This window comes from Taeniopygia guttata, chromosome 25 (assembly GCF_048771995.1).
Source record: "Taeniopygia guttata chromosome 25, bTaeGut7.mat, whole genome shotgun sequence".
In the NCBI taxonomy this organism is placed as follows: domain Eukaryota; kingdom Metazoa; phylum Chordata; class Aves; order Passeriformes; family Estrildidae; genus Taeniopygia; species Taeniopygia guttata.
Window position 1 is genome coordinate 6861346 of NC_133050.1, and position 10026 is coordinate 6871371.

At 52.3% G+C, this 10026-nt stretch overlaps 1 protein-coding gene across 3 annotated transcripts; it reads right to left on the reverse strand.

Annotated features, from left to right (window-relative positions):
• Nucleotides 1-1007: 1007 nt before the first annotated feature.
• Nucleotides 1008-4715, reverse strand: TXNIP (thioredoxin interacting protein). 3 transcript variants are annotated; one of them, XM_030291322.4, is made up of 8 exons: nt 4128-4715; nt 3519-3591; nt 3279-3426; nt 2895-2997; nt 2530-2786; nt 2280-2436; nt 1688-1836; nt 1008-1597 (listed from the first exon to the last, which is right to left on the reverse strand). In XM_030291322.4, the coding sequence occupies exons 1-8, from the start codon at nt 4375-4377 to the stop codon at nt 1547-1549; spliced, it is 1188 nt and encodes a 395-aa protein (XP_030147182.4). In that variant the 5' UTR covers nt 4378-4715; the 3' UTR covers nt 1008-1546. The 3 variants fall into 3 exon arrangements, with proteins under 3 accessions (XP_030147182.4, XP_072774549.1, XP_030147181.4); XM_072918448.1 differs by having other exon boundaries at nt 2530-2997; nt 4128-4606; XM_030291321.4 differs by having other exon boundaries at nt 1008-1836; nt 4128-4605.
• Between the last annotated feature and the right edge of the window lie 5311 nt (nt 4716-10026).

Genomic DNA, 10026 nt, shown 5'->3' on the forward strand with positions numbered 1-10026 from the left:
ATTTTTTGGGGTCCTTCTGGTGCTTCCAGCTTGATCCCATCCCAATATTCCCACCCCATTCCGAGCCTGGATCTTCCCACTACTCCCAGTTCAGCCCCTTTGGCCCAGTTGGAACCGGTCGGGAATTCCGGAGCTGAGAGCTGCCCTGGAGTGGGGGGGACCCCCCAAAAAAAACAGGGAAAAACCCCCCCAGATCCGTGGGGATCCTGCTCTGGCACAGAGTGGGGGAGGTTTATGGCTTTAATTATCTTAATTAGAGCTGTAAATTAGGTGGGGGTGGGGGGTGAGTGCAGGGTTCAGCCCCACGGTTTGGGGTGGGGGGTGCCAAAACCTTTTCCAGAGGGGAAAAATCAACAATTTCAGGGGACTGGTGAGTGTCTCCCGAATTTTTTTTGGGGGGGTGTCTGTGCCCTCCCCCTTTTCCCACAGCCCTCTCAGCCCAGCCCATCCCTGGCCCAGAGCGGGATGACTTTTTGCCTACTTGGCCAGTAGCCAGAATGGCTCCATTCCAAAGGGAAACTGAGGCACGGACTGGGATAAGGATTGGGGGGGTTGGGGGGGGCAAGGCAGAGCAATTTTGGGGGGGCTCCAAGTGGGAGAGAGGGTGAGAAGCAGAGCCAAGGTCACGGCCTTGTTATTCGACAGCAGCAACCTTTCACCCAGATCCCAAAAAAGGCAGGAATAGCAGGAATATTCCCCTGCCTCAGTTTCCCCACTCTGCACCCTGCCCCAGCCTGTCTCTGTGCCTCAGTTTCCCTTCCTCTGTGCTTTTATTTTTTGCTTTTTCCCCTGGAAAAAAAAAACAAAAAAAACAGGAGATTCCACCAGAGCTGCTCCCAGAAAATCCAGAAGTTGGAAAAAAAAAACCACTGTTTTATTTATTTATTTTAAATTTTAAATTTTAAATTAAATAATTATTTTTAAAAAATAAAAATAAAAACCCACTCCAAGGGGGAGTTTCCTGCCATCCTCCCACCCCTCCCCGAGAAGAGACAAAGAGATCCGGGCACCATTTCATTCGTTTATTACAAACTTTGCCCCCCAGGGGCCACAAAAAAGGTACAAAATTTGCATTTTTGTGCTTCCCCCCACCCCCAAACACTATGTACAAAACCGAAGAGTACAAAAGGTCGCGATAGTGAGCTCTGTGTCACGACAGGACGGATTCGTGATGTCACAGCGTCCCCCCCACCTCCTCCCCGGGCGGGAGTGCAGGGCAGCCAGAGCAGCACCCAGAGTTAGAAAATCAGGATGGAATTAATTCAAACCACCATTTCCTGCCACCACATGTCACGACAGGCAGCGTTTGTGTCCCGACAGCTGAGCTTTTCCTGCTGTTCCCCAGCTGGCTTTGCCTCGGGTCCCCCCTTCCCCAAATCCTTTTGAGGGTTTTCTGGGGAATTTTCAATTTTCCTCGAGGCTCTCGGGACGAGCGGCGGCTCCTCGGGAATTCGGCGGTTCCCCGGGAATGCAGCAGCTCAGTCCCCTTCTCCAGGTGTACTGGCCAGATGTGCTGCAGGTGTGCGGCACAGCCCAGCTGCGGTGCTCACTGGACGTTGTTGTTGCTGTTGTTGTTGTTGTTGATGCAGGGATCCACCTGGGCGGTGGAGCAGGATGAGGGTGAGGGATCCAGGCGGGTGATCCCAGATCCACCCGGCCCCTGCTCCCATGCCGCTGCCGGGCTCACCTCCGTGTAGGTGGGGGGAGGCATGAACTTGAACTCCGGCGCGTACATGAAGATGGGGCTGTCGAACCCGTCGGGATCGTCCAGCAGCGGCGTGGTGGGGCTTTCCAGCCGGTGATCCTCGGGAACGATGTCCAGGTAGCACGGGGGGGCTGTGGGGGTGCGGGGAGGGACCGGTGAGCTCAACTGGGAAGCCACTGAGGGGCTGCCACCACACTCTGTGAGCCCATCCCACTGTGGATCCCACCATGATCCCACACTCTGTGAGCCCATCCCACTGTGGATCCCACCACTGTGATCCCCACCCCACTGTGACCCCACCACTGTGGATCCCACCATGATCCCACCACTGTGATCCCACCACTGTGGATCCCACCATGATCCCACCACTGTGAGCCCATCCCATTGTGGATCCCACCACTGTGATCCTATCCCACTGTGGATCCCCACCAGTGTGATCCCACTGTGCTCCCATCACTGTGATCCCCACTGTGATCCCACCATGATCCTACCACTGTGATCCCACCACTGTGAGCCCATCCCACTGTGGATCCCACCCCAGATCCCACCCCACTGTGGCTCTCTCCCCACTCACCCTCTGGAGCATCGGGGAGGTTCAGGTCCACCCAGCTCATCTCAGAACTGGTCTGACTGGCCATGCTGGAGCTGCGGCTGCCGATGCCGGAGCGGCTCCCAATGACCAACGGCAGCTCCAGGATGATTTTCTTGGAGCCTGGCACGCTGACGTAGATCTGCAGGAAAAGCCAGGATTTAGAGGCTTGGTGGGACAGCACATCAGGATGAGGAGGAAGATGAGGACGAGGACGAAGGGTCCCCCCACTCACCTGCAGGAAATACTCCACACGCAGGATGTTGCAGCCCAGGATGGAGGGTTTGAGCTTCCGCACGCGGATGGTTTTGCCACGCCAAGACTCCGAGGTACCGGAGATGATGTGGTTGCCTCGGACACAGGAGAGCTTCTGGGAGAAGACCTTGGTCTGGCCGTTGGCCAGGTAGGTATGCTTGGCCACGATGGCCGCCTTGGGCACCACGATGCGCGAGCAGGTGTTCTCGAAGTCGGCGTTGATGCAGATCTCGTCGCCTGCCGAGGGAAGGAACCAGATGTTAGGGATGCTGGGGGTTCCAGATGTTAGGGATGCTGGGGGTTTCCTTCCTGGCTCCCCAGCTCCCTGTTCCCACCAATCCTCACCTTCACAGAAGCCCTTCCTGTCGATCTGGGCGCTGACAGACACCCGTCCATCGGGGATGAACATACATGACACTTTCTTCTCCTTTTTGGCTGCAACTGGAGACTGCGGGGGAGAGAGAACAGTCAAACACCAGCCCCATCCTGTCTTTCCCACCCTCCACCCTTCCTTCCTCCTTTTCTTCCTTCCCTTTTTTGCAACCAGCCCTCAAATTCCCCTGGAGTACAGAACACGCCCCACCCAGTGTCAGTTTCTGGAATTATCCAGAACCCTTTAATCCCAACCCTTAATCCCGCTCAGCCCAGATCTGATTAAAGCCACCTGGGTTGGGCTGACCCTCCCCAAGGACTTTTCTCCCCAGCCTCTGAGGAGCACTCGGGGCTCACCAGCAATTCCGGGGTGTTCACATCCACAGGATCCATCACCTCGAAGCGTTTCTTCACCTGCTGTGTGGGGCAGGCCGGGCGCTCCAGAGACGCCTTCACCCAGTAATCCACAGAGCCGTACTTCCCCTTGAACGTGGTGCCCAGCGGCCTGGAGACACGCAGGGGGGTCACTCCAGAGCCAAAGTGTGGTTTTGCCATTTAATTCCACCCACCCAGTGCCAGCTGCTGCCTCATACTCACCCCTGGGGCAGCTCGAAGCCGAATTTGTACTCGTACTTGTTGCCAGGTCTCAGGATGACGGAGCCGTCCTCATCTGGAAGGGAGAAAGGGAAGGGAAACATCAGCTGGAGCTCCAGGGTGATCCTCATTTCCAAGAGCGTTGGGTAACACCTGCCCACACCCCGGGAACCCCATGTTCTGTCCCTTCACCTCACCAACACCCCGGGGCAGAACACGGTGTCTCACTGGCCCCACCCCACCTCCAGCTCCCCCTTATCTCCACCTCCAGCCCCAGGGTGTGATCTTGTGCCCGTCCCTGACGGTGCCACCGATGTTACCACAGGAAGCTCCCCAGGCTCTGATTTTTTCGTCCTTCAGCCCCCAAACTTCCACTTGGCTTGACCAAACCTCCCAACTTCCTTAAGTTTTCCTCCATTTGGTCATTTTTTTCCCAAGCTCCACACACAGCACCAACTCTGTACTGGTCATCACTGTGACCCAGGGGTGCTTCTGGTCTTTCTGTCCCACTCCCAAACCCCCTACCCCCATCCAGCCCCTAAGTGGCCAAGCCCTGGGTTGGGCTGGGCTTATAAATCGCTGTTTAAAGTTACTCTCAGCCTCATTCCTCACCCGTGGGCTGCTCCTCCAGGGCCAGCACATCCTCGAAGCGCAGGTACTCCATCTCCTGCCGGCACTGCGCCGGGCCCTTGGCCCAGGTCACCCTGGCCACGCCGCACGCCAGCACCTTCACAGCGCTGACACGGGTCACCTCGGCCACCTCCACCACCACACGCCCGGCCACCTTGTCCCCGCTGCAGTACACCTTGTCGGGCTCGCTGAAGGCCACCGCGAAGCTCTTCACCTTCTTGAACATCACCATGGTTTGGGGCAGGACGAGGGCGCACAAAGCAACGGCTCGCAGGGTTTTTATCCCCGTAAAGCAACAAAATCCGCCCGAGCCAAGCAATCAGCGAGGCGGAAAAAAATACAACAAAAAAAAAACAAATTAAAAAAAATAAAATAAAGCGATGGAAGGCTTTGTTTAGAGACGCTGCGAAGTCGCCACAGGCAGCTCAGTCCCGGGCCCTCAGCGCTCTGCGAGTGCCGCCGCCGCCGTTGCCTTTTATAGGCTCGGCAGCCCCGCCCACCCCCGCCCGCGCCTGTTGCTGCCGGGGCCGCCACGCCGAGGGCGCGTGGCCCGGCGTGCTGCTCGCGTGATCAGCGCGCCCATTGGCTGCCGCTGCCTTGTTTACGGCAGCGCTGACCAATCAGAGAGGTGGCTGAGGAGCGTGGACAGCGGGTGAAGGAAAGCCGCGCGTGTTCAGCGGGGCGGGACGAACGGGGGCGGAGTGACAGCTGCGGGGGCCAATGGGGAGCGAGGATGGGAGGCGGTCTGGCCAATGGGGAGCGAGGAACACGATGTCATGTTCCCAGGCTGGGGCGGGGGGGGTGCGGGGTGTTGGTCCCAGTTTGGGACGGGCCGTGTTGTACTGGGCAGACTGGGAGCGGCCCCGAGGGGCGGCGGGGGTGGGGGGATTCATCCCCTTCCTCAGAATCTCCCCACCCAGGGCAGCCTTCAGCCCCCCCGCTGAGCCCTCCCCTGTAAACTAGGGGAAATAAGGGCGGATTTGGGGTGCGGGATGGAACTGGGGGGACTGGTCGGGTTTTGGGCAGGATTTCCCCCCCTCTCTGCTGCTTCCATCCCCTGGAATCCCTTCAGGGGTTCCCTCAGCCCCCTCGGTGGTATTCTGCCACCCCCTCCTCCCACACACACTCCCCCCTTTATTTGGGGTAAATACGGGTGAGTTTGGGGGTTCAGCATCCAAGCCTGGCTTTGGGGGTTCCCTCCCTCCTGGTGTGTTTGTGGGCGCCTCTTTTACTTCCTACTCTGTCTTGGGGACACTTCCCTCTCCTTCTTCCCCAAAATACCCCTCCCAAACATGGATTTAAGCCTCAGCAAACACCCGCCTCCATTCCATAAACTGGCCCTGGGATTTGGGGAGTAGGACAGCATTTTTCCCCCTCCGCCACAACCCCTCCAAAGGAGACTTTGGCTTCTAAGAAACCTTCAGATGTCACTCCTTGCATCAGCATTAATCCAGGACAGGAATTCACTTTTTACCCTTTTTTTTTTTTTTTTTTTTTTTTTTTTTTTTAGTGCTTTCCCAGCTCAGGAAAATGCTGGGAGCAGAGGAAATAGGAGAACAATGTCCATGGAGCAAGCCAGCAGTGGAAACGGGGGGGCTCCCCACCCTGGGGAGGGACAGGGAGGTGTTTTTGTTGGGAGTTGTCCTTCAGAGGTTGTTTGTCCGAGTGTTCCTGGCACTTTTCCTGCCCTTCCATCGTCTCCTTCCCCCCCCCAGAGTTAATTCACACCTGATCGTATAAACCGATAAAGCACCGGATAAACTGTGGGCATAAACTGTTCTCCTGCCAAACCGCAGGACAGAATTCCTCCTTGAGAGGGAATTATTCCTTGGTTTGGTGCAGAATTCCTCCTTGAGGGGGAATTATTCCTTGGTTTGGTACAGAATTCCTCCTTGAGGGGGAATTATTCCTTGGTTTGGTACAGAATTCCTCCTTGAGAGGGAATTATTCCTTGGTTTGGTGCAGAATTCCTCCTTGAGAGGGAATTATTCCTTGGTTGGGTGCAGAATGGAGGAATTGCACCTTTTTTCCTCTGCACCCCGTTGTTCTCACACTAATAAAATGGTTCTGGGTTATTGGAGAATTAGGGATTTGCAGGAATTTGGTGAAAGGTGGGGAGGTTTTTTCCAGCCTTCCCTGCCATGGGATATTTGACCCCTCAGATCTGAGCCCTGTTTACGCTCTCCCTCTGTGCCTTTCAAAGGAAACCGTTCCCCCCTTCGACACATTCCAGCAAAGCCAAAGGGCCTTGGAGCCCCACGCCAGGGAACACGTCCAGGATATGATCCCAAACGTGTTCCACATCCCAAATCCTCCCTGAATTCCTCCAGACTTGTCAATCAGTGCTGCCCTTTCCCCTCCTGCCCTCCATCCCATGGCAATCCCCTTCCAGCACTCTCTGCTGCCGGAATTCCCTCGAGGGTCGGGTTTGCTCCTGGAAATCTGGATGGATCTGGGAGTCGGGAACGCTGTGGGGTTTTTACTTGTAAAAAAAAAAAAAAAACAACTTTCCTAATAGCAAATCTCCTTCAAAACCAAGAAAATCAGGAGAGAAATCACCAGGGCAGGGACAGCGTCCTACACCCACTAAAATGTTATTTAAGGCATTCATCCCCCTCCAAGCTGCTTTCCCGTGGGGCTCAGAGGATCCCAAATCTCTTTCCCACTGCCGAAGGCGAATAAATGGGGAAGAATCCAGGACCCATTGCTTTTCCCGGAGCTCCTAACCAGGGAAAAAGAGGTGGCCAGGCCACCGTGACTCACTTCTCCTGGGAATAACCCACTTCCAAAGCCACGGGGCGAGAAAATGGGCCCTGAGGTGACTCACTCGGGGAAGGTCCCGAGGAGGGAGCTGGGCATGGCACAAACTTGTTTTTGCCAGCACAACTCTCTGGCGTGCTGATAAGATCCGTGTTTTTTCTGCTCCGGGTTGTCTGGGTTGGTTGCCAGGAGAAGCCACAGCCTGGCCTTTGTCCTTTCTATCGGATCCAGTCGGGATCGCTGGGAAGAAGGAAAGTTCCAGCAGCCCCAAAGCTTCTACGAGATGTTTATTCCATATTTCTCACCTTATATGGTCTCTTCCAACCTATTCCAAGCTGGGGAAAGGGGTGGGGAGAGGGACCACAATGGTTGGAGCGTGGGGACAGAGTGTCCCGGGTGTGCAGCTGGGAGCTGGGGTGGAAAAGGCATTTCCTCTGGTTGTTTGTGCACGGGGGAACGTTGGGAATAGAGCCCAGCTGGAGGGAAAAAAAAAATTAAAAAAAAAAAAGGGAACTGTGGGGCTGGAGTGGCTCCTGGAAAGCAACTGCTTGTCTCATAATGTGGGAAATAAATTTATAGCCTAAGGGAAAAGCCAAAGATTAACAGAAAACTCGTATATACAAGCATTAAAATGAGAAATACTGGCGTAGAAATGTCATGAAATGAAGCTAATGTTATTAAGGGAAAAAAGTTTGACTAAAAAAAAGTTTCAAAATATAAAACTAAATACTTTAAAAACAGAACTGTAAAAAATACATTTTAATACTTACAGAAATAGAACTATAAAAATACATTATAAGAAAACCCACAAAGAGTAATTTTAAATGCCTAGCTTTAAAACATTTACAACAGAGTGCAACTACAACTAATAAACCAAAACACACTTATAATATAGTATAATTTAAAAATAGTTAACTTCTAATTGTAATAACATAAATTATAACATCTATTTTTGTTATATTTATTTATATTATTTTATAACATTTATTTCTATTTTTAGAATATGTATTTATATTTTATAACATTAATTTCTATTATTTTATAACATTTATTTCTATTTTTATAACATGTATGTTGCTACAGGACACACATTACACAGGCTACCAGTACATCAAGTTTCTCCACCTCTATAGAGGAATACAAACCAATAGATTATTTACAGAAAATTATGTAAGAAAGTTCTCTACAAGAATATAAACTCAGAAGGCTTTAAAAAAAATCTTAAAAATCAAAGCAACACATGTATTTCTATTCTATTTATTATTTATAACATTTGTTTATTTCTCTTGTCTCGCCCATCTCATAAAACTAAAAATAAAATCAAAGTTTTTAAAACACCCTCTCAATTGCCCCATCTCTAAGTTGAAAAACAAAAACAAACAAATAAACAAATAAAAAACAAACTAACAAAAAAAAAACCCACCAAATAATCTTAGTCCAACACGGGGATTTTCAGGAGTGGAGGCTGCAGAGCAGGGCCAGGATAGGATCCCCTTTCCCCCTTCCTTCAGAACTTGCACAGGAAGATTTTCCCCCACCAAAATCCCACTTTTCCAGCTCCCACTGGAAACTGGGACATGGAAGTTCTTCATCCAGGTGGGATTTCTTCCCCTGTTTTCCACCCCGAGGGGGTTTTTGGAGCAGGGAGGAGGAGATAAGGTTCCAGAAAAGCTCAAGGAGGAATTCAGATCTTGGGTCTGGAAGAGGCAGTGCCATCAGCTCCACTCCAGCTGGGAGAGAGGGACTTTTTTTTGTGGATTTTTTTCCTCTTTTTCAGCAGCTGAAACCGCTCTGAGGCTTCGAGCAAGAAGTGGGAGTGTCAAGCTTGAGGAAGAGAAGTGTGACTTGGAGCCATCTGGTGTCTGGAAGGTGTCCCTGCCATGAGCAAGGTGATCGTGAAGGTCTTTTCCGGCCAAAACCAATTCAAAACCTGGAATTCTGTGATTTCTTGGAGATTGGGGTGAGGATGGAAATCGTGGCACGCTGGAGCTCTGACTGTGCCGGAGTGCTGGGATCTGTGGACATCTAGAGGCTTTCCCAGGAATGGCAGAGGATTCTCCATGCATCCATCCATCCATCCATCCATCCATCCATCCATCCATCCATCCATCCATCCATCATCCATCCATCCATCCATCCATCCATCCATCCATCCATCAATCATCCATCCATCCATCCATCCATCCATCCATCCATCCATCCATCATCCATCCATCAATCCATCATCCATCCATCCATCCATCAATCATCCATCCATCCATCATCCATCATCCATCCATAATTCATCCATCAATCGATCTATCCATCCATCCATCCATTCATCATCCATCCATCCATCATCCATCATCCATCCATCCATCATCCATCCATCCATCCATCCATCATCCATCATTCATCCATCCATCCATCCATCATCCATTTATCCATCCATCCATCCATCATCCATCCATCCATCATCCATCCATCTACCACATCCTCTGTCACAGGGCCACCACCTTCTCTGTCACAAGCCACCACCTTCTCTGTCACAGGGCCACCACCTCCTCTGGACACCCAGCCAAGGCTCAAACCTGAGCCGTAGCCTTGCAGGGCTTCAGCTAAATGGCGAAAATGTGCCAAGCCTGGGAAGGTCCTGGCCCATTCCCAAATTATTCCACACCGCTCCTCCTCAGAGGTACACTGAGGCAGGGAACAGACCTCTTTCCCCACCCCAAATCAAGGAGCAGAACGTCGGCGCCAGTCCAAGTTGTTGATGTCAACAAGAGTGATTCCATTGACGTCAGCAGACTTTGGATCGACCCTTCCCCTCCCTGGCTGATGTCACCTGCTAAAAAACACCTCAGCAGCTCCATCCAGCTCCCACTTGGGGTGGGTCAGGAGCTGAGGGGGTTCAGGGTGGTCTCCCAAGAGGGAGAGGCCTCAAGGGAGGGTTTGGGTTGGAAATTTTGGAAATGGTGTCCATGGGAAGGGAGGGTGGACATTGGAACGGAGCAGTGAACCGTCCTGGATGTGTTCAAAACCAGGTGGCCTTGGCAGTGCTGTGGGAGAGTTAATGATTAATGACCTCAGGGACCTTAATGAGTCCATAATTCATCAGCAACAGCTTCTCTGTGCTGAAATC

What these genes read in the sequence shown, in the direction of transcription:
- TXNIP (XM_072918448.1), bottom strand. Translation starts at nt 4,377, where the DNA reads ATGGTGATGTTCAAGAAGGTGAAGAGCTTCGCGGTGGCCTTCAGCGAG. An exon ending in CCTGGAGGAGCAGCCCACGG is followed by an intron (nt 3,592 to 4,127) that starts GTGAGGAATGAG and finishes TCTCCCTTCCAG; the next exon opens with ATGAGGACGGCTCCGTCATC. An exon ending in TGAACACCCCGGAATTGCTG is followed by an intron (nt 2,998 to 3,278) that starts GTGAGCCCCGAG and finishes TCTCCCCCGCAG; the next exon opens with TCTCCAGTTGCAGCCAAAAA.